This window comes from Gymnoscopelus braueri (assembly GCF_963280865.1).
Source record: "Gymnoscopelus braueri genome assembly, chromosome: 5".
NCBI classification, from domain to species: Eukaryota; Metazoa; Chordata; class Actinopteri; order Myctophiformes; family Myctophidae; genus Gymnoscopelus; species Gymnoscopelus braueri.
Window position 1 is genome coordinate 26,823,304 of NC_137606.1, and position 23,177 is coordinate 26,846,480.

A 23,177-nucleotide genomic window follows, 5' to 3' on the forward strand; every position below is an offset into this window, starting at 1 on the left:
AATGGAGGTCTCTAGGAGTATATTATTTCCCAGTTAGCTATAAAAGCTAGACATATGGCTATTAATGCAATCGCTCCTGAAGATGTCCTGTAAAAATCTGTTCCAAGTGATCAATTGAAGGTCACAAGCTCTAGTTAATGGTAGGGTAATAAGTGTTAAACAGCCCTATTTTCTGATAGTACTCATTGCTTTGGTTCTAACTGTAATTGTATCCTTGCTCTGTAAAGCACTTTGAGCTGCATTTCATGTCATGAAAGGTGCTATACAAATAAAGTTTATTATTATTATTATAGTAAAGGGGGGTCTCTCCAGCGCTTTATTAAACAGAATGCATTTTCAGTGCCCTCTCCTAATTGGCTTAAAGGGATACTTCACTTTCACACAAAAAAAAAAGTTATGGCAAAATAAAGGCCCCCTCACACATTAGGACACTCTAATGCGTGAGGGGGCCGTGATTTTTCCATTACTTTTTTCGTTTATTTTATGTGAAAGTGAAGTATCCCTTTAAATTGTCACCTACCTGAAAATGTACTATATTCTGTTGTCAAGGAGCTGGAGAGACCCAACAAACGCTCTGTAGCAATGCTCACTATCAGAAACACTTAACCTACATTTAATACATTTCATTGGTTCAATGTTTATACATACATGCCAACTACTTTCACGGTTTAAAACAAAATAGCCAGTTGAGCTTGCAGAGCGGCTATTTTTGTGTAACACTTGCACAAATAAGTCGAGCATTAATTAATGGAAAAACAAACGGTCTAAATATTTAGATTTCAATAAACAAGTACATGCAGATCTTCAAAATTACCGCTTAACCATTAAAGAGTATTTATATTACAGTAGAATGATCAATCTCTGTTAATAGCTTCAACTTCTATTCAAGTCATTTCATTTTCCCCAAATACAAAATAGACTTATAAAAAAAGTTCTTTTGACTTGTCATGAGCATAGTTTAATATAAGAAACACGTTTATTAACAATTCAATACAATCTTGCAAGTAGCTCCCAAAAGTAATAAACTACTTGGTAGTGAGAAGTTATAACCAGTGATGGACAGTAACTTAAGTACATTTACTTGAGTAGTGCACTTAGTAAAAAAAAATTCAAGCTCACAAAAGTTGCTATGAGTTGTGAGCTAGTAGATCTGTTATTTTCACTATTGTTTTTTATATTTCTGGAATATCTTTGAATTTCTGGGGGAAATGACAAATGTCTTTGTACTTTGTCCACCACTGGTGATAACTGCTTAAACTTGTGACTTGAATATGATGACAATGCCTTATTAGCAGGTATTTAAGAGCCACACATCAGGCACTCATCCCTGTTCTCCAAGGAGCAGACTAAAGCGGCAGCGTTGCGCTCCTTGATCTCCTCCTCCTCCTCTGAGGTCTTTGCTGGCTGGGACTCCTTCAGCTTCTCCTTGTTCAGAGTGAACTGGATGGGGTTGGCGGCAGGCTTGGTACGCAGGTAGTACATGCCCGTCTTCAAACCCTGTAATGAGAGATGTGGACTCTTAATATAAATACAAGTTGCCTTGTTGTGGCACTTACAATTGTGTGTCTTATATCTAAAATCCATTAATCCCTTGCAGATTATATTTAAAGTAATTGGTCCCTTAATTTCTCTACTGCGGCTTTGACTTACTTGCTTCCAACCATAGAAGTGCATGCTGGTTAGTTTGCCATAGTTTGGCTCTGCAATGTGGATGTTCAAGGACTGGCTCTGGTCAATGAAGGCGCCGCGGTCTGCAGCCATCTTGAGGATAGTCTTCTGGGAGATTTCCCACACGGTTTTATACAACTCCTTTACATCATCTGGTATCTCGGCAATATCCTGTGGAAGTCAAACACTGGTTAAAAATGACTAACAAAAGCAATATTATATCTATTGTGTTTGGAAGTATTAACGTTTTTTCTGGACAGTCACATTAAATTATCAGATAGGGTGTAGTTTCTCACCTGGACAGATCCAGTGTGCGCAATCAGCTGGTTTTTCATCTCCTCGTTCCACAGTCCTCTCTCTGTAAGGTCTTTCAGCAGGTGGGGATTAACCATCTGGAACTCCCCAGAGAGAACCCTGCGGGTGTAGAAGTTGCTTGTGTAGGCCTCAATTGACTCATTGTTGCCAAGGATCTGGGCCGTGGAAGCCGTCGGCATAGGGGCAAGCAGTAGACTGTTCCTCACACCATGTTTGGCAATCTTCTCCTTCAGTAGTTTCCAGTCCCAGAGATCTGTAGGAGTCTTCTCCCACATGTCATACTGAAGGATTCCCTTGCTGACAGGAGAGCCGGGGTAGGTTTGGTAAGGGCCGTGCTCAGCGGCCAGCTCACAGCTGGATTCAAGGGCAGCATAATAGATGGTCTCAAAGATCTGAATGTTGAGCAACTGGGCCTTCGGGCTTTCGAAGGGGAAGCGCATCAGGATGAAGGCATCAGCCAGACCCTGGACACCAATGCCGATCGGCCTATGGCGCATGTTGGAGTTTTCAGCCTCGGGCACTGGGTAAAAGTTGATGTCAATGATCTTGTTTAGGTTCTTGACAATGACCTTAGTGACATCTGCCAGCTTTTTAAAGTCAAAGGTCCTTTCGGGGGTGACGTACATGTTGAGTGCGATAGAAGCCAGGTTACACACAGCCACCTCATCCTCGCTGGTGTACTCCACAATTTCTGTGCAAAGGTTGCTGCATTTGATGGTACCCAGATTCTGCTGGTTGCTCTTCCTATTGCAGGCATCCTTGTAGAGCATGTAGGGTGTACCCGATTCCGTCTGGGACTCAATGATGGCATGCCACACTTGCTGAGCCTTCACCACACGCTTGGACTTGCCCTCGCTCTCATACCTGGTATAGAGCTTCTCAAACTCCTCCCCCCAGCACTCGTCCAGCCCAGGGCAGTCACCGGGGCACATCAACGACCAGTCTTGGTTGCTCTCCACTCTCTTCATAAAGAGGTCAGGGATCCACATGCCATAGAACAGATCTCTGGCCCTCTGCTCCTCCTTCCCAGTATTCTTCTTCAACTCCAAGAAATCAAACACATCAAAATGCCATGGCTCCAGGTACATAGCAAAGGCTCCAGGTCTCTTGTTGCCACCCTGATCAACATAGCGTGCTGTATTGTTGTACACTCTAAGCATAGGGACTAGCCCGTTGGAATTACCGTTTGTTCCGGCAATGTAGCTTCCTGATGATCTGATGCAGCTAACTGCCACTCCAATGCCACCTGCTGATTTAGAAATGAGTGCACATTGCTTCAGCGTGTCATAAATACCTTCAATGCTGTCCTCCTTCATGGCCAGCAGGAAACAACTTGACAGCTGGGGTCTATTGGTGCCAGCATTGAACAAAGTGGGGGAAGCATGGGTGAACCACTTCTCTGAGAGGAGGTTGTAGGTCTCGAGAGCCGCATCAATGTCTCTTTTATGAATTCCAACAGCCACTCTCATGACCATGTGCTGGGGTCTCTCAGCAACCTTCCCATTTATCTTCAACAGATAAGACCGCTCAAGTGTCTTAAAGCCAAAGAAGTTGTAGGAGAAATCTCTGTCAAAAATGATGGCCGAATTGAGACGATCCTTGTTTTCAAGGACAATGTCAAGCGTGTCCTTGGAGATCATAGGAGAGTGGCGATCATTTAAGGGGTTGACATAGTTATACAGATCCTCCATCACGTCACTGAACACTTTCTTGGTCTCTTTGTGCAAGTTAGAGACGGCAATCCGTGCAGCCAAAATGGCATAGTCGGGATGCTTAGTGGTGAGGGTGGCTGCAATCTCTGCTGCCAATGTATCTAGCTCTATGGTGGTGACTCCGCTGTACAGACCCTGGATCACCTTCATTGTAATCTGGGTTGGGTCCACAAAGTCGGAATTCAATCCATAACAAAGCTTTTGGATACGAGAGGTGATCTTATCAAACATGATACGCTCCTGGCGTCCATCTGAAAAGCAAAAACAGGTCTTTGTCAACAAATGTGTTTGGCTCAATAAAAGTAAACATGGCATCTGTCAAAATGCATTTGGTTAAGTGAGCCAAATGATTGTGGGAGAAAGTATTAAAGATGACAACTCCATAAAATTAGAATTTATAGAAATAGGTTAATTTTTGTAATGGGCATATACTGTAGGTAGATAAGCTAGCTAGTAGCTAGCCCCATTTAGAAACTCTCCCTCTTCTATGTAGCTCCGAGATGAGGTCCTACGTGGCCCGCTGCCGTTTGAGTGAAAATTTTCCGCACATTTTCCACTTTACATGTTTCTGACCCCTTTCTGCACATCGTATCCAAAAAGTCAAAGTTTTCTGAAATGCTCTCAGATGTTTGACATTTTAACGTACAATAAAATCTATCCAACGAGTTGAAGAAAGCGTTTAAATCGCTTCTCTCCTCAGCCGGTTCCATAATATTATGCATTAGAAGATGCAATTCAACATTCGACCAGTAGGGGAATCAGTAATGTTATCTCTACGGGCGCAACTTCCGGGTATGTCTTAAAACATTTAGGAGAGAAGCTATTTAAACGCTTTTTTCAACTCGTTGGATAGATTTTATTGTACGTTAAAACGTTCAAACATCTGAGAGCATTTCAGAAAACCTTTACTTTTTGGATACGATGTGCAGAAAGGGGTAAGAAACATGTGAAGTGGAAAATGTGCGGATAATTTTCGCTCAAACGGCACCGACAAACGAGGAACCTCATCTCGGAGCTATACAGCGGAGGGAGCGGTTCCGATTGGAGCTAGCTAGTAGCTATCATTATGCTGCTGTAGTGTGGGAACCAAGGTACTTTATGGCGCCAACTAAAACAAAGGCTACACTAAAATCCTGAGCTTAGAGTGTACAAATGGAGCCTTTCGGGGGCATTTGTACACTAGTTAAATGAACACTCATGATTTTACATTGTAGTGAGTTGACAACAACCGCCACGAAATTACAGCCTAGAATCTTTGCTATGAGTGATCGTTTAACGCAGTGGTTCTCAAACTTTTTCATGTCAAGGACCCCCAAATTGACAATTAGCCCACGGACCCCCATTTCAAAAGATATGCCAGGGACCCCCATAAGAGAAGATTTTTTTTACGGCTCTAGCAGTGATTCTCAACCATTTTAATTTCAAGGACCCCCAGTTTGACATGCATTAGGGCTACAGACCCCATTTAATGGCATTTCTATCACTTGGACCGCAATTTATATTGTAAAATCTTTGTCAATTTAACTCTGGAGTGTACAAATGGAACCAAATGGACCCGTAAGAGTCCATTTGGTTCCATTTGTACACTCTCAGAGTTACAGACCCATAAGGGTCCATTTGGTGCCTAATCTATCATTTAGCTGGGGACCCCTGGGGGTCCCCGGACCCCACTTTGAGAACCAATGATTTAACGAACCAACCGATGCGACCTACTATTTTACCCGGGATAGGTGGCTAACCAACACGGTACGTACTGTAGTAAACATTGTAGCTACCTAGCATTTAGCGACTAGCTAATGGATAGGCTAAACGCTGTTTATTAGCTTCGATATGGAAAACAACGAACCTTATAGTAACGTACGTTAGCAAGGCATGTTGTTTCTACTACAACTGTCAACTTCCACCCATTACTGCCTGTTTAAAGTAACCACATCAAATGGCTGGTGTCTGGGTAACATTATGTCAAACTATTATTTTTATTTAAATAAAAACCCACCTCGCTTGACCACGTGCATCTTGCCGAGATCTCTGGAAAACCTCAACCTGATGGTATATCCTACAACAACAAGACAGACACAGTATTTAGATCTGTAGTAACTTAAGCGTTGATCTTTCACACTAGAAAGCAAAGCGGGAATATCTCAAAAAACCCGCAACATCTATGTATGTATTTGATAGATGAAGAGGCGGACGTGCTTTTCGACCAATCAACATCCATATAAAAGAGAAGCCAAGTGGTTTTTAGCCAATCACCACCCCTTATATTCACTTCCGTTCATCGATATGGGGCGGGGCGAACAATCTGGCGGGTCGTTTTAATCAAGAAAAACTAGGTCATTATAGTTTTTATAACGAGGATGTAACATAGACGTAGGCAGGCATGGTTTATGGTTAGCTGTAGAATACAACTCTCGTAGACGTATTTATGATTCTGACGTTTTCAATCTACGAGAGTTGTAGGGTTCACCCCCCATGGACACAGGGACTTTCAGCACTATACCCCGTAGACAGACACTCCAAACATGTACAAATTGAAAATAAAGGTGCTTACCCCCACGCCCCAAATGTTAACTCTCGCTACGGGGTAGTAGTTTAATGTAATAATCCATATCTTTCAATAAATAAGTGTTTTAATGCCGTCTCTGGCCGAACGCATTTTTTCACCCTCGTTTACTTCTGGTTGACATTGAGTGTAATTCCGGGTTTCACCAGATGGGCGCATCACTACCGCCCATTGGGAACTTCCGACAGAATCGGCCACAGACGGCATTAAAACACTTCTTTATTGAAAGATATGGATTATTACATTAAACTACTACCCCGTAGCGAAAGTTAACATTTGGGGCGTGGGGGTAAGCACCAATTTGTACATGTTTGGAGTGTCTACGGGGTATAGTGCTGAAAGTCCCTGTGTCCATGGGGGGTGAACCCTACAACTCTCGTAGATTGAAAACGTCAGAATCATAAAAACGTCTACGAGAGTTGTATTCTACAGCTAGTTTATGGTTATAAAACAGTGGTGGAAAAAAAATTCTATTTCTTTTTTTACTTAAGTTAAAGTAAAAGTATCAATACTGCAGTGTAGAAATACTCAGTTACAAGTGAAAGTCTGGAATTCAAAATTGAGTCAAAGTATCAAAATATACTTAAAGTACCAAAAGTAGAAAGTATTCAGTATGCAGAATGTCCCATTTCACAAGTCTTCAAATGTATACAAATCTTTTGAAAATAGCTTGATAACTTGATGCGACACATTGTGAGCTTAAAGATGCTTTGTAATAATAATCTAAATCTACAAAGTAACTCAAGTTTTCAAATAATTGTAGTGGAGTAAAAGTACAATATTTGCCTCTGAGATGTAGTGGAGTAGAAGTCTAGCTTCTACAGCTAGTTTATGGTTATAAAACAGTGGTGGAAAAAAATGCTATTTATTTTTTTACTTAAGTTAAAGTAAAAGTATCAATACTGCAGTGTAGAAATACTCAGTTACAAGTGAAACTCTGGAATTCAAAATTGAGTCAAAGTATCAAAATATACTTAAAGTACCAAAAGTAGAAAGTATTCAGTATGCAGAATGTCCCATTTCACAAGTCTTCAAATGTATACAAATCTTTTGAAAATAGCTTGATAACTTGATGCGACACATTGTGAGCTTAAAGATGCTTTGTAATAATAATCTAAATCTACAAAGTAACTCAAGTTTTCAAATAATTGTAGTGGAGTAAAAGTACAATATTTGCCTCTGAGATGTAGTGGAGTAGAAGTGCAAGTATTGAAAATTGGAAATACTCTAGTAAAGTAAAAATTACCTCAAAATTGTACTTAAGTACAGTACTTTAATACATGTACTTAATTACTTTCCACCACTGTTAGTTTTCATACTTATTTCAAGGGACGGTTGGCAGCCCTGTTCCTTTATATGGTCCTACTGTCCCTTTAAATTGTTTACTCCACAGTACGACGGTGTGGCTAGCCAAAAAGAACAAATATACAAGCTGAAAACGCGTGGCGTTGATACATGGTTGCAACGCGCGGTTAGCTTGTAGATCTGTTGTGTTTGGCTCCGGACACCCTCGCGCGATCACCGTTCTGCGTACGACATCCCGGAAGTCAATTTGGGATGTTTGTTTTTGTATTTTTATTTATTTTCTTTAATACCTCAAGAGGAAACGAGCAGCATCGGACCGACCAGTTTACATTCACTCAATGATTTAATATGTTTACTACCAATTATGTGCTGCTAGGCGGTGAGAAGTCAAAGTAAAAACATATTACACATGCGTTACACGTAACAGCGACAACTGAACTAGCACTACCGGATCGTGTTGCCAGAGTTTGTGAGAGAAATATGCAACCAGGTCTAGGAAAACAAGCCCCAAAGAAGCGACTACGTGAGCACTTACATCGGCTATTTGAATATAGCCGATCTACAAGCTCACAGCGACGCGTTGTGAGCTTGTAAAAAAATGTTTTGACAAACGTGGAATATTTTTTTTAAACATTTTACCAACACAAATCTGGCACATAACATTTTCAGATGGGGTTAGGGACAAATACATATTAATTTGGGGTTCCTTGACCTGAAAATATTTGAGAACCATTGGTTTAAACAACATTTAGGAAAGCAGCTCAAATAAGAAACTGCACTTTAGAAACAAGCCCAAAAAAACGTAACTAGTAGCAACTACCAATATTTACAAGCAGCTTTACAGAAAAACAAGCCCAAAGTCGCTTATAATAAGCGGACATGGCAACACCGACACTACTACCGGATTATCAACTGTGCTGCTAATATGTAACCGTGCTCAACACGTTGTGCAGCAGAGCACCGCACATTTCTCTGTATATATTATGTACAATATTGTGCGTAACACTTAACAAATCAAAGCGAGACCTACATCCAAGGTTGTCTCCTGAGCATGAGACTGCATGAGGGTCGTTTTATAAGATGGGGCTGGCTCTTAGGTTCGTCTCTATTATAAAGGGTAACCTATTATTTTTGAAATAAGAGCAGGGCGGTGCAAATAATATGACTATTAGAACAAAGGTACGACACATAACAGCCTGTTTTACCCACAGTGGTCTATTATTATAGCCGTGAACTGAGGGCCAGCCTTCCATGCCTGTAGAATTGACACGTATAGCTAGCTGTGTGAACTGTGACATCTGTCAACGGAGAAGTGAACTGCAGAGAGCCTGACCCTGTGTGTCATCATCATCCAGTCACCATGTCGAAATCCAGCCGGCGGTACAAGCCTCTGCAGAGCGCCAACGGCAGCGGACCACTGCCCGGCTGTGACGGGGTCCCGGTGCCCCGGGTCCGGGTCCTCATCTTCTGTCTCGTCGGTGTGCTGGTCCTGGCAGTCATACTGGGAATATACCTGTCCAACGAATCGAGCGGAGTCCCTTCCAACCTGCCCTTTTTAGACCTGGCAAAAGACAGGGTAAGAGACGCCATCCCACTGGTCTAGTTAGAACGTTATTGCGATTTAATTTGAATTTAAAATGGTTCCACATCACAGGGAATTGTCAGAAATAGAAAGTTGGTCTATGAGCTTTTTAAGGGTTAGGGTTAATGAGTCAAATGTAGGAATCATCTTTAAAAAAAAGAATTATTGGATAGAGCTGGACTATAACCTAAACAGTGAAATGATGTACAGTTACAGTAGGCTAAACCAGGGCAAAGCTGCTGTTTTTCATCCATTTTTCCTATTACACAAATACATTGTTTTACTCAGTCAGACCAAGTGCAGATGGCTACATTCATACTATTTATTTTATCTTGTTTTTTTTATTATTATTGTTATTATCAAGATCTATCCTGTGTCTATCCTGTGTCTATGCTTACTGTTGTTCCTGCTATGGCACATTAATTTCACATTAATTTCTCCAGGGATCAATTATGGTCTATCTATCTGTCTAGCGCCATTCTTCCCTTCATTTTACTGGACCTCCCAAGGGGGCCCTCAGTTTACTCTGAAAGTTAGGGGTGGGTGGGTTAAAGTGGATTTGGGAAATCTAAAGTCCTTAGTTGGGCAATTGTACAGATCATTGAGTGTCATAGGTCTAGCTGGGTCATGCTTTCTGGGTCTTATATTCATTGATCCTTTTATGAATCCTGTCTTCCACTCCAGTTGTCCCACAAGGCGAGTAAGTGCTCTGCAACACAGGTACGTCGCCTGGCCTCTCAGGTTGATGGAACACGTCTGTGGGAGACTCACCTGAAGCCCATCCTCATAGAGAGGCTACCTGGAACACAAGGCAGTCTGGTTGTACGACAGGTGTGTGCATAAATGGAGTGATTGATCATGTGAACATTTATTTAACATTTGCATATGCTCATTCCTTCAAAACAATTCTCAAAACACGCACACACACATTTATGTCTATAAATTATGTTGTTTCTACTGCAGCATATCTCTTCCACACTGTCTTCCTTGTCGGCCGGCTGGACTCTAGACGTAGACTCCTTTGTGTCTCCGACCCCCCGTGGCCAGGTTACCTTCACCAACATCATTGCCACCCTCGACCCTTCAGCTCCACGCAGGCTGCTACTCACCTGCCACTATGACTCCAAGGCTCTTCCACCTGACCCCCGTGCCCCAGAGAAGGTTTTTCTGGGGGCCAGTGACTCAGCTGTACCCTGCGCAATGATCCTGGAGCTGGCCACTGCCCTGGACGTCCAGCTCAGGTCACTCAAACAGCAGGTATCTGCCCAGATGTTCTTCTTTATTTTGATATCTTCAGTTTTAATATTATTGGAAATGAATCTGATTCAGGTGATTGTGTTGGTGGTGTGTTTAACGTAAGGGCATAAACGCAAACTAAGAAGAGAGGTAAAGAAAAGAACTGTAAAAAGGAGTCAAAGAAAAAGTTCCAAACATAAAATAGTTATGTCCCCTTTTTCTTTTCCCTTCCATCCTTACTGTTATCCTTGCTCTCTCTGGAAAAGAGCAGGGAAAGTGGTGAGATGCTGACTAGTTTAGTTCCTCCCAATGTACGCTCTCGCTCTCGCTCTCTCTCGCTCTCTCTCTCTCTCTCTCTCTCTCTCTCTCTCTCTCTCTCTCTCTCTGTGTGTGTGTGTATATCTCTGTTTCTGGGTAGAAAGTGCTGACTCCAGCCTACTGTTGTGAGTGCAGTATTATTTTATTATTATATATTTGGCAGCATCCTGCTGGAGACTGTGATCTATATGGTGGCTGGAAATACACACACTAAGATTACACTGCAGAGAAAACCACTGCCCTCAAAGGCTGCTTTGGGGGAACTTACAGTATGCTTGTCCTACCCTAGCATTAACATACATAAGCACGCTCACTCTCTCATTCTATCCCAGCACCCACCAGTAACTCTGCAGTTGGCTTTCTTTGATGGCGAGGAGTCATTTGAGGAATGGACAGCCACAGACTCTCTCTATGGCTCCCGTCACCTGGCGGAACGCATGGCACATACCAACCACCCGCTGGGATCCACGCAAACCACCATGCTCCATGCTGTGGTGAGCAGACTGTGTGTACATATGTACTGTATGTACTATAAGTACTAGGCTAATGCCGTTTGGAATGAGGAACGCATGCCCCTCTGGTTATGCAATACCTGTTGTCTTTGAAATGTAGTGCATTAAGAGTGATAAAGTTCCAAAATACAAATACAGTAATAAGTACAGTACTCAAGTAAATGTTCACAACTATAGATAGATATGTTGTGCTATTGATATTTCACAATACAACACAGGTAATACACTACATCCTACCTTACATCCACATGGTAAATTATTTGTTAAAATCTTTTAATCCCTATATATTTTTGGGTTAAAAAATGTTAATCCCTATATATCTTGCATTTAAGATAAATTATATTCTACATGATGTTTGGCTAGGTTTACTATATGATCAGTCTAACCTATTTTGGCAGTCTAACTATTTTCTATTCACAGCTTCGACCATATATTTAAACCATTTCGCCCTAAATTACATTTTTAGAGGACGCTGTTGTCTGTATGTACAAAACCTTATAGTTAACACCTAATCTGCCAGAATTATTTCAGATTTTTTGCTGTAGACTGCCAGAGATTTTTCATTGAAAAAAAAAGTACTCAGGAGCCGAGATACAGAATTTTTAAGTTTTAAGTTAACAAGGAAGTGGATAGGAGTTTAAATCTTCGATAAATCATATCTTCTTGGTCTTTGGGTCAAAAAACAAGAAAAAAAAAAAAAAAAAAAAAGCAGCCAGGCGAGAAATTAATTAGAACGCAGATATGCGATAAGTTACAGACATTTGGATTTAGTTTGGAAATCAATATTTTCTTTTTGTGGCTTAGTGTATAGTATTATAATGGAAAACATTGTGTTCCTCTAAAACCAAAGTAAGTATAGTATGCTTTGGAAAATGGTTGGCAGTAATGTGAAGTATGCAGTGAGTTGTAGTCAATAAGCTAAACGTGCCCAGACCACCGGTATGGTTCTTTTGAACCGGGTAAACCAAAGCACTATCCCAGTAGTTCTTTCTTGTGCATTCAAATTTAGTTAGTTTGTAATGCAAGTTCTTTCCCACTCTGTTTGCATGTTATTACTGTATCCCTCCTACAAGATCTCTACAAAACAATGTCCCATGTTTTAAGATAAGAGATAAACCTTTTATTGAACCCTAAAGTGACATTAACCCATTTAGACCTGGAACGCATCTGTGTCACTTCAGGTTTCTTTGGCTATTCAAAAATAGCAGATATACAAGCTCATAGCGCGGCACCGAGTGCCGCGCTATGAGCTTGTAGATCTGCTATTTTTGAAAAATCTTGAAAAAAAAAATGTTCATTTTTTTTCTTCAAAAAACTGTTAGGATTTCGATTTTTTTTTTAAATCGCTTCAGGTCTTAATGGGTTAATACATGTTTAAATGTAGGGCATGGGTGAGGAGTGGCATGAGCAGTAATGGTATGGTATGGTATGGTATGGTATGGTATGCACAAAGTTGTGCAATAAAGTGAGCAGGGATATACGGATATAATGGGAGCAGTGATTTTATATGTAAGCAAGCAAGACTGACACTCATGTTTCTTGACCCTTTCTCAGGACCTCTTTGTGCTGCTAGACCTGCTGGGTGCTGCTGACCCCCTGATTGTGAATCACTTTGATAACACCGCTCGCTGGTTTGACCGCCTTATTGCTGCAGGTAGATGTCACTGCAAGGTAGCAAGATTTTGCCCCCCTCGCCTTTTCATCTCTGTCTCACGTGTCCTAACTCGTTGCCTTCCCCACCCCCACCCCTATACCTCACTCGTTCTCAGAGAAGAGACTCCATAGACAGGGTCTATTGACGTCTCACCCGTCAGAGCAGACCTACTTCAGGAAAGACGTATACCTCGGACCAGTCCAGGACGATCACATCCCTTTCCTGCATAAAGGTGAGAGATGGACACCCTATGTACACACAGTCATACTCCTACCTTGGGTTTTGCTTTGAATCATTAATCCCCCCATATGCAAATATGTATTGTGCACACAGGTGTTCCTGTGCTTCATGTCATCGCTACGCCCTTCCCCCAATTTTGGCACACACTGGATGACACGGAAGAAAACATGCACCGACCCACAGTGGAGAACCTTACCAAGATCATGGCGATCTTTTTAGCAGAATACCTTGGCTTTTGAACCCATGTGGAGTTCACCTATACAAAAACGCCCACACCGAGGTATGTATTAGTCAACCAAAGTCCAGTTGGCATATTGAACTGAGAACCTCTGTTCACGGTGCATTCTTCGATGGATGTTTTTAGACCAGTCGCCAGTCCATATACTGGAATGGACTGGATCCAGTACATACACCAAGGACAAACCTCCAGAATGGGCTGGTGAAATGAACTAAACTGATATAGATCATGATACTGCAATACCAGATGAGCTCAACCAAAGACTTGCACTACTGGATTCTCTTGTATCCATGGCTTCACCTGATGAGTGACCGTGTAGCTCTTGTTTTAAGTTTGCCCATGCGTTAATGTGTATGAATTCATAGTGATAATGTTAAAGCCAGAAAGTTGAGGCAGCTTGATAAATGGTACCGCTTGTCCAAACACTAGGAAACGCATCTTTTGGCCCAGCCGTTTAATTACTCCTAAAATGTGATTGTAATGTACTAGTTACTTGTAACTAGTATGTACTGTGATGAACATGCAGCTTTACGTTTACTCATGATTTCATGAAATAAGCTCTGAGCCAGGATATCTTCACTGTTCATAATGTGCCAATGGTTGAGAAAAAGTTATGTTAGGACGATGTCCTGTATGTGTGTAACTTTTTTTGGGACCTTATAGTGACAAATAACATCAAGGTTTATTTTGTCCTGCACTTTTATCCGGTTTCCACTGTTATTAAATGCAGTGAAATAAGGATTTTTCTTCCATACCATGTAATGGTGTAACAGGGTCAGCAATAAAGTGATGACCTTTTATTTTATCCTTATGAGACTGGTTACGTGATGCAATGTATGAAGATGAGAAGACACTGGAATATATCATGAGTAGATCATTCAAATTTCTATGCATAATGTTGTTTAGTGCAACCACACCTGAGCAAGAATGAATGTTATGGTATCATGTTACCACATTGAAGAATGATCTATGAGGTACAAGTCATTCTAAACTATTGAGATGCACCCATGTGTGTATGCCACTCAGCTATGGCATTTGTGTCCGTCTCTTATAATATGGTCTTATTCACATGTTAGTCTTGAAGCAATATCTAATGACAACTCATGTTTGATAAACGTATTTGTTTCCCCTTTATTGACGCAGTTGCACCGTACATTCACAAATTAGTACATATAACACCAACATACAAAAATATGAAAATTATCAGTCAGGTAAAAGAAGTTAAAGGGATACTTCACTTTCCGCCGGGGGACACATTTAAAAAAAATATTAAAAATAAATGAAAAAAGTTATGGAAAATTCATGGCCCCCTCACACATTAGTAGGACACTGCGTGTCGTGAGGGGGCCATGAATTTTCCATAACTTTTTTCATTTATTTTTAATATTTTTTTTAAATGTGTCCCCGGCCCGAAAGTGAAGTATCCCTTTAAGCCTAATTTACACTTTGCTGTACAACTCAGTTAAGATAACTGAATTTCAACATGTTTTTTTGTTACAAATATGTTATGTTTGCAGTCTTACATTAAAGTATGTATTTGGCTTTATTGATTGATTGATTGAATTCTTTATTAGCAGTTTGCCCAAAAAAAGCACAGGGAAGTACAGTTCAATACAAGGTCTGCTAAGAGGATTATACCCAAGCAAGCGCTATGGCTTGTTTCAATTGGGGTCCTTTGTACGCAATTCATGGAAACATTTAATGACAGACAGATTAAATATGGGACAGACAGACTCCTTTCAGTTATATGCACTACTAGGCATATGCCTCAAAGGAGGCGCAGGGTGAGAAAGGTGACGAAGAGGTGGGCAGTTATAGAGGAGACTAGGACTGCCAGGAGGAGAAAGGTCATTGTCAGAGGACGGGTAGGCTTCTCCTGAGGTTCCAACAGAGCCATGTGCCTGGTCACTATTTTAAGAGAGGTAGAGAATTAGATAAAAATCAAGCTCAATGTTGTTTTTAAGCCTATTTTAAAATCTAATTCATTCAGTTTAATGGATGTGAATTGTGAACCTCATTTCATGAGTCACTTTCAGCCAGTTGCCAAGAGAGGGCACTGTTGTTCAGAGTTAAAACTAGATCTTACTAATAGACCAGAATACAACCACTGACCCACTGTGTCCGTTTGTCGCTCGGTCCCTTTGCCTTCTGTTCTTGAACCAGTTGCTGACCTGTGTTGGCGTGAGACCGGTCGCTAATGCAAGCTCCCGTTTTTCACCTGGTGAAGGATAGGGTTTACGATAATACCACTCCCGGAGGATAGTTCGGGACTTTTCCTGTAATTATGTAAATGATCAATTAATGCGTTGTATTTGTATTGTACAACAGGAAGATCATCAAACAAAACCAACAGCTTAACACACGCCCACACACATCACGATTTATTTTCTCAAAGCCTGCCAATGTAGCCTATTTATGAGGAGTCTACATAAACTTCTGGCACCATTAAACTTCAAAGTTTTACCAGTGCAATTAGTGACAAGTCAGTGAATCCAACATTAAGGACCATTTGAAAGTCCTACTTACCTTAAAGCAGTAGCTGGTCTCCTCTCCATCCCAGATGGTGTGTGGTAGAGGGAACTTGCGCCTAAAGGTCCTTGCACACTGGTGCGTCTTTTCGTTGCGTTTTATTTTTTTTCATTGTTTTTTCAATTTTTTTCATTGTTGTAAAAAAAACGCAACGAAAAGACGCACCAGTGTGCAAGGACCTTTATTTCCCAACGGCCCCTAGCGGACGACCTCTCTGCTTCTCTGCCTCAATGTAGTGGGCACTCAGCCACAGCTGCTGAAGGAGAGGATGACTGCGTGAGGAGAAAGGAAAGCCCTCCAGCAGTGAGTAGAGATCCGAGAAGCGGCCCTGGTGGAAGGCCACGGCTGCTTGGGCCTTCATCACACTTTCCAAACCCGCTAGGCAGTGGGAGGAGGGGGAGGATGGAGGAGGAAGGGTTCGCAGGAAACCAGTGAGACGGTCCATCCGACCAGCCTGCAGCAGAACCTCGCACACACACGCCACCTGCTCTGCCGAGAAGACCGCTGCCATGGCCGGTATGACTCCTGGGAGATGAAAATTAAACCAAAATATATCTGTCAAGAAATCCTTTTCACTAGCCTGAGCTGAGACAATGCTAGGAAGATCTGGAGGATCTGTGGAGCATGTCGCTTGCTCTGTGGATCAAAAAGACATGCATGTCTGTTTATATCATTATTCATCCTGTTCCTATTTGCCTTTCCCCCGCCCTGATGGCACTAGGACTTACAGGTAATCTGAGAACATGGGGGTTACAAAAACACCAGCCTTGCTCCTGTGTGCAAACATGCACACTTGTTCATGTCATTTGCTGTTGAGCGCCTACTTATCCAAACCAAATCGATGATGAATGTTCTGTGCAAACTGAAAGAAAAAACACATTTGAATATATTTTCCTAGACAAATTAGAACCAAAAACACCAACAGCTAACAATGACGTGATTGTTCATGCAGAATAAAGCCTAGAGATGATCATTTTAAATGCAAATATAATTTCAACCATAGCTGACAAGGAAGTGTTATGTAAATGCAGTTTATTACAATATCATAAACAGTAATATAAAAAATAGATTGCCTTTGAGTACAAAACCTCTAAATGGCAAAGACAAGAACCTTGAATGACAATACAAAACACAATCCCTTTCAAAACTATCAAAAAGTTAATCAAAATAAGATTATCTTTGGTTAAATCCAGAGGTGTTGTGTGTTGGATGGGAGGGAGTAAATACATTACCGTATATCCCAAGCTAGAGCAAAAATATTTTGGGTATAATTGTGCATAATCAATCACACCAACACTGTAACAGCTCTAGTGAACACCACTCCACGTGGACTAGCACAGCTACATACATTGACAAGAAATAGGCTCATATACACATTGAAAAAAGGCTACATGTATAAAACAAGCATCCTTTCCCTTTCTCATAACTAATGTATGGTATGTTAGTTTTGGCATCATCCAGGCTTAATGCCATTTAAGTCATGTTGGTGGTGGTTGTGGCTGACTGAAAACAAGTGAAATCATACTTTTGGCAAGTAAAAAAGTGGATCTAGTTTAAATTGTAGTCAGACAGCAAATCCCCAGTTCGTGGAAAACAATGTAACATTCCAAGTACAATATGAATGCCATTTCCTATGTCCATTTTCCACATGGACTTCTCGTTTTCGTTCAGTTAAAACTAGGAACTGATTGATACATGCTTGAGCTACAGGTACAAAAGAGACAGACACTTATAAAAAAAAACATAAAAACACAAAGGGCATCATTGTAGCTAAATGTGACACTGAACTGTTTTGTGTACCATAGTTGGTCAGAGATTTGACCGCTACCTGTTCTATGACACTGGAGGACTCGCATGATGGAAAAGATGCTAGATGCATGTTAGGTTCTAATGGAGGGAACTACAGCACCAAATCTTGCTGGATTCATTTCAAGTCCCATTCTGTCTTTTGATTTACCATTTCAAAACCTTCTCTCAGATTTCATTTTCAACCTTAAGAGTGAAACATTCTGAATGGAATCAAAGCCCAACCATCATCATAACACAATAGAGCAGCGTAAACATGACATGGATGACATGTGCAAAATATACAATATAGGAGCTAGAGCAATGATCATACAACCAGGAGTGTCAGATTACTTTTCATTGCAGATTAAAAGCTGGTTGGGTATTATTGGAAGATACTGCAAAAATCTTTGTAACCCCACCATCTTCAAAATAAGGCACTTAAATGGTACAAACAAACAAAACACACTGTAAGATTTGGGGTGCATTAAACAGTTAATAATCCTCAGTGTGGTCACAGCAACATTTTAGTGTAACGCAACATCATGCTTCATTTCAAAGCTTAGTGTATAAAAGCTTTGCTCCCAATCTCCCAAAGTTTACTGGCTTTTGATCTCAGCCATTGTGTGTCCAATAGAGAACTTTAAATGCATTCCATAGACAACAAATATGTCATGTCCTTTGTTACTTTTCCCCCTCAAAGTGGACAGAAAACCTCATTTGAGTTCCACACACACAGGAACTCAATCATTTGGTGGCGTCTTCCAGCTGGGCTGTGTGTTTCAACCAAGACCTCATGGGACAGAGCCTGAGTTGTATGCAGCCCCCATTGAATTACACACTGTAATAGTCCCTGAAGCTGGAGCGCAATTTACATTTGAGGAAAACTGTTCATCTCAATGAATCCACATAGGACTCAACCAATTTTTGTACTAATCTCATAGTTGGGTTTTTCCCCCTTGTAGAATAGTCTAACCCCCCATTCCTGGAGTGTAGGTATAATAGTGATAAAACAAAACCGAATTAAAACCATGAAAAAATGGCTATTCTGCCAGCTAAAACCCCAAGTAGTACACCGTACAATAAATCTTACTGGCTGAGCTGGGTCTGCAGTACACAAACCGAGCATAAGTATATATTGATATATTCACATGTATAATACTCCATGTCATTCTTGTGTGACTAGATCTGATAAGACAAGAATGGCACAAAATCTATACAAAGCTGACAGGCACTTTTCATTTATGGCACTATTTGGCTGCCAATTCTCAACCGAAATAACAATAGTGTGCAATTTATGACATCCAATCATATACTATGATCTTATATGATGTTTGATTAGCAAGTGGATATCCCACATAGTCCCGCTCATTCGAGCCACCTAAAACTATGATGGTATCAGACCATAATGAGAGAGCATCCCTGTCCCACATGCTGAAACCTGTCCATATTTCCATGAAAGGCACTAAGACGAAACTTTACGTTCATGAATGAGAGGCTAACTGAAACTCTCAGTTAAAAGCCAAGAGTATGGACAATCTCTCATTTTTGTTGTTGAAGATGGCGTATGAGCCAGTGAAACAAACTATAAACTCAGCTCATCATCTACTGGGACGGATTGGAGCTGTGTAAGAATCTTGGAATCCCCATCCATGTCATCTGGATGGCCCAGTGGTGACCTTGCCTCTACGTCCTGCTCTGAGGATGGGCTTCCCAGGAGTAAGGACTCTCCTGGTAGACCCAACAATGCCGGGTCTTCAGGTAACACCCCTTTAACACGGATATCAAACAGAGGCATGCCGATTGAGGTGGAGAGGGATAAGGGGCTCCAGGCATTCTGGGACAGCTGGGTATTTGGTGCAACTCCGCTGCACATGGGGCTGAGAGAGAGCATGCTTTCTGGGGTGAGGGTGTTACATAGTGTGGGGGGGGCAGAATGGTCCAGGGTATGCGAGGCAGGATATGTGGGTGTTTGGTTGCTGTCAGCCCCTGTATCTGGTGTACAGTATAGATTGGATGAGTTGATAAAGCTGAGGGGAGATGTTGCAAAGTTGATAGGGGAGGCGGCTGTCGGCTGGACAACTGCAGGAGAGGTGACTGGGGTGAAAATCGTGCCTACACCATTGGTAGAGATGGAAGATGCTTCGGTGACTGCCTTAAAAGGCAGGCTGGTGAGCTGAATGCCTGCTGGTATGGTCAGAATCAGCTTCCCTTGATGGACACTCAGATAGGGGCCTCCACCAAGGAGAAGGTTACCTAAAGTCAAGAGATAATATGAATTGATAGTTATACCATGGCCACAGAAAACACTATATTCTGACCGGCAGGAGGGTGTCTGCATTATTTTCAGATAATAGATATTTTGTATTAATTATAATTATCATAAAGCTGTAGTCTTCCCATATTTTTTTTAAAAACATTGTTTTTATATATATATATATATATATATATATATATATATATATATATATATATATATATATATATATATATATATATATTATTTTTTTTACATACTCACAGGTAATACAGTAATTACTGAAGTCTTCCCACATTCTAATTTAATACACATAATAAAAAAATATTACCGTATTGACAGTTATTTAAGCCAGCATTAACTATAACATATCCTGAAAAACAGCATGAGTTTCATTATAACTTTAAACCTTTTGTAGGGGACAGACTTTTGATATTGTGGTATAGACATGATTATTCTCAGTTGACTGACTCAGCTGGTACTCATTTCTAGGTCATTACTATTGACTTCTTCCACTTGCTGGAGTAATGGGTAACTTTTATTGAAAAGTTTATGAAGATAGTGTCAACACAAAGTTTCTGTTAAAAGTGTATTGCCCCAAAATACGATGAAACACTACTTACATTTTAAACCTTTGTAAGTTGCCATAGTATGAGCAGGACAATCAACAATTGAGCCGAACAATAAATAAAAAAGCTGATGTACATTATTTTTCGATACACACTGTGTGTGTTCGGGTCAAAATGATCAGTACAATTCCAGAAAGATATTCATACATTCATTCAACCATAAAAGTACCTGGAGCGGCAGAGGGGAGCCGAATGATTTGGGGAGTTACATTCTGTATGGGCCCCAGCTGGTTTATCCTGAAGGGGCCTTGTGCAACGCCTCCACTTCCGCCAGGGGGTGAGGTAAGGATCTGAAAGGGAACTCCAGCAGAAGGAATGGAGAGAGGAGTGGTAGCAGAGACTACCTGAGGGAAAGAGAGGGAGGAAGAAGCAGAGAAGGAAGAGACGGGCACGAGCTGGGGCATGGATAGGGGAACTAACTGAGCAGGAGTTGAGTCTTTCGACTGGAGCATGGGAAACACCTGCGTTGGGGTTGGGGAGGAGATGGAAATAACTTGGGGGCCTGGAGTCGGCAGGATTCTGGCAAGAGAAGGGCTGGTGGTCGTGTTCTGATCACCCAGTTGGAGTGTCAGCCCCTGGGGTATCTGGCCATTAGTGACCGGAGACACAGAGACAATGGTGGTAGCACCTTCATTCAGAGCTGTCGAACCATTGTGCTGATTATGTTGTTGCTGCTGCTGCTGTTGAGAGAGCGGCTGAGCCAGCCTTTGGCTTATGTTCAATGTCTGTGGGCTGTGGAACTGTGGAAGGGCCTGGGATAGTGTAGAAGTGAGGCCGGACACTGGGACCAACTGGGGACATTGGGATACCTGTGTGCCTGAAGCGTGTTGGACCAACTGGGATACTGGTATGCCCTGGATGGATGGTACTACTTGGGGCAGGGAGAAAACCTGAGGAGTGGAATGGCTAATGGAGGAAACCGCCTGGCAGATGGAACTGGAAGGTATTAACTGGGAGCCAGCCGTGGCAACAAACTCCCCATGACGACTGGAAAGCGAAACAACAGGACTGGAACAGGACAGGCCGTTTTGTGTTAAGACTAGCGAGGGGACAGAAGTTGGGGAGGAAAGGGTCGACGAAGAAGGGGATGAAGAAGAGGACGAAGAAGATACTGTCTGACCACTGTTTTCTGATTTGGTTAAAACTCCATCAGGGACATTGATGAAATCCAGAGAGGGAACTGTAGGTGTGCTCTGTCTGTCTATCTTTGCTTCTACTGTTAGAGGAAGAGAGATGGCTGAGTTTGAACTGCCTATGTTAGTGGTGCTCAGAACCACTGTTGGAAGGGTGCTTGATTTGGTCTCCATGACTGAAGCCCCCTGGCCTGCCACTGATATTATATGGTGTGGCTGTTGTTGCACATTGATAGTAGGCTTGGCTATGACTTGGGTCCTGTTTAGGATCAGAGGAGAGTTTGCAGCCACAGGACTCAGTGTGACGGTCTGGCAATCGCTCAGGGTTATCCCATTGATTATGACTCCGCTACCGGCACTGGAGATCAGGGAATTGCCATTGAGCAACAAAGGTTGAGTGGCAGTGAGGAAGCCACTAGCCCCATTGAAGATGAGTTGGCCCTCTGTGCTGCAGGGGTGTCCGGAGAGAGAGAAGATGGGTGTTGTGCAGCCAGCAATTTCCTCTGGTTTGTCAGAGGTGTCATCCATGAAGCTTGCCTCGTCTTCTGTGCTGTGATTGCCATCAGACTCACTGAAATGACAGGAAGGAAAGAACAAGGTTTAAAAGGAAAGACACAACCTATTATGTATCCCTCTATTATCTATTAAAATAAAGGCACACTGTTAAAATCATTTTATGACCGGAAATCTGTAAATGGCAACAAACCGCTCCGTTCGCATCGAAAAGCATTGGCAGAATCCGCCACATGAGCAGAATCAAAGTTTGGTGTGACCGTACCCTCAGGCAATATTTTGCATGGAAGATAAATGCTCATGCAAGAATAGTAAATGTTTTCAGTTCACCACATGGGATCCTAATCAAACTTACATTTAGTCTCAATATGTATAATACTTCATGGTTTATTTCAATTGGACTATTGTTTAAATAATCTTCACATAATTTTCAGATGTAGTTATTACACTTTCCTACTTTTTTGGGCCAAACAATGAGGCATTACATTAAAACATGAATACATTTACATAAAGAGTTGCTTAAAATGTAATAGGCTGAACGGAGTATTGCATTCTGTATGTCATTAATTTAATTGTTTTTTAATGTATCCTGATGTACTGAGAGAAGCATTAATCATTTTTTCAGGGTTTAACATATCCAACATTGTATAATAGTATCAATGCAATATGGAGAGTACATTAATATGTAATTTAAAAAAAAAAAAGACATAAGATACTATATAGATGATTGTACCTCTTACAACAAGAAAGGAGAGTCAAGAGTCTATACATAGTTGGTCCTGCGCACAGATTGAGTTCCTTCAGTGCCAGACCACCACAAGGCCTCAAGTCTGATAAGATAAAGATTCAGAACAGTCGGTCATATCTCTCCACACACAAGTTCCTCCCTATGAATGGCAAAATAACCTACTAGCCATTGTGATGGTCTCTACTAGTACTTAATGCGTATACTTTTGTACCTTAACTTTTATTTGTAAGAGTATTTCTA

At 41.4% G+C, this 23,177-nt stretch overlaps 4 protein-coding genes across 4 annotated transcripts in view; 1 reads left to right on the forward strand and 3 right to left on the reverse strand.

Annotated features, from left to right (window-relative positions):
• Nucleotides 1–932: 932 nt before the first annotated feature.
• On the reverse strand, nucleotides 933–5,864 carry LOC308086125 (ribonucleoside-diphosphate reductase large subunit). The gene is made up of 4 exons (XM_080429525.1): nucleotides 5,692–5,864; nucleotides 1,965–3,946; nucleotides 1,651–1,839; nucleotides 933–1,497 (listed from the first exon to the last, which is right to left on the reverse strand). Exons 1-4 carry the CDS (start codon nucleotides 5,708–5,710, stop codon nucleotides 1,300–1,302), a joined length of 2,388 nt encoding a protein of 795 aa, XP_080285651.1. The 5' UTR covers nucleotides 5,711–5,864; the 3' UTR covers nucleotides 933–1,299.
• A 1,758-nt stretch (nucleotides 5,865–7,622) lies between these two features.
• Nucleotides 7,623–14,587, forward strand: qpctla (glutaminyl-peptide cyclotransferase-like a). The gene is made up of 7 exons (XM_080428577.1): nucleotides 7,623–9,139; nucleotides 9,830–9,976; nucleotides 10,109–10,402; nucleotides 11,032–11,193; nucleotides 12,766–12,865; nucleotides 12,981–13,097; nucleotides 13,199–14,587. The coding sequence occupies exons 1-7, from the start codon at nucleotides 8,924–8,926 to the stop codon at nucleotides 13,342–13,344; spliced, it is 1,182 nt and encodes a 393-aa protein (XP_080284703.1). The 5' UTR covers nucleotides 7,623–8,923; the 3' UTR covers nucleotides 13,345–14,587.
• A 444-nt stretch (nucleotides 14,588–15,031) lies between these two features.
• Nucleotides 15,032–16,410, reverse strand: six9 (SIX homeobox 9). Its single transcript, XM_080428863.1, has 4 exons — nucleotides 16,066–16,410; nucleotides 15,870–15,947; nucleotides 15,456–15,619; nucleotides 15,032–15,251 (listed from the first exon to the last, which is right to left on the reverse strand). Exons 1-4 carry the CDS (start codon nucleotides 16,381–16,383, stop codon nucleotides 15,083–15,085), a joined length of 729 nt encoding a protein of 242 aa, XP_080284989.1. The 5' UTR covers nucleotides 16,384–16,410; the 3' UTR covers nucleotides 15,032–15,082.
• Nucleotides 16,411–16,889: 479 nt separating this feature from the next.
• six5 (SIX homeobox 5) overlaps nucleotides 16,890–23,177 on the reverse strand; it is a 7,668-nt gene continuing 1,380 nt past the window's right edge. The window contains exons 2-3 of the mRNA XM_080428860.1: nucleotides 20,713–22,247; nucleotides 16,890–19,913 (exon numbers count right to left, since the gene is read on the reverse strand). Coding sequence (XP_080284986.1) covers nucleotides 19,243–19,913; nucleotides 20,713–22,247 — 2,206 coding nt within the window. The 3' untranslated portion in view covers nucleotides 16,890–19,242. The remainder of the gene's footprint in view (nucleotides 19,914–20,712; nucleotides 22,248–23,177) is intronic.

What these genes read in the sequence shown, in the direction of transcription:
- qpctla (XM_080428577.1), top strand. Translation starts at nt 8,924, where the DNA reads ATGTCGAAATCCAGCCGGCGGTACAAGCCTCTGCAGAGCGCCAACGGC. An exon ending in TAGACCTGGCAAAAGACAGG is followed by an intron (nt 9,140 to 9,829) that starts GTAAGAGACGCC and finishes CTTCCACTCCAG; the next exon opens with TTGTCCCACAAGGCGAGTAA. An exon ending in TCAGGTCACTCAAACAGCAG is followed by an intron (nt 10,403 to 11,031) that starts GTATCTGCCCAG and finishes ATTCTATCCCAG; the next exon opens with CACCCACCAGTAACTCTGCA.
- LOC308086125 (XM_080429525.1), bottom strand. An exon ending in CGCACACTGGATCTGTCCAG is followed by an intron (nt 1,840 to 1,964) that starts GTGAGAAACTAC and finishes TGACTTCCACAG; the next exon opens with GATATTGCCGAGATACCAGA. An exon ending in ACTTCTATGGTTGGAAGCAA is followed by an intron (nt 1,498 to 1,650) that starts GTAAGTCAAAGC and finishes CTCTCATTACAG; the next exon opens with GGTTTGAAGACGGGCATGTA.
- six9 (XM_080428863.1), bottom strand. Translation starts at nt 16,383, where the DNA reads ATGGCAGCGGTCTTCTCGGCAGAGCAGGTGGCGTGTGTGTGCGAGGTT. An exon ending in GAGGTCGTCCGCTAGGGGCC is followed by an intron (nt 15,948 to 16,065) that starts GTTGGGAAATAA and finishes AAGACGCACCAG; the next exon opens with TGTGCAAGGACCTTTAGGCG. An exon ending in AGACCAGCTACTGCTTTAAG is followed by an intron (nt 15,620 to 15,869) that starts GTAAGTAGGACT and finishes ACATAATTACAG; the next exon opens with GAAAAGTCCCGAACTATCCT.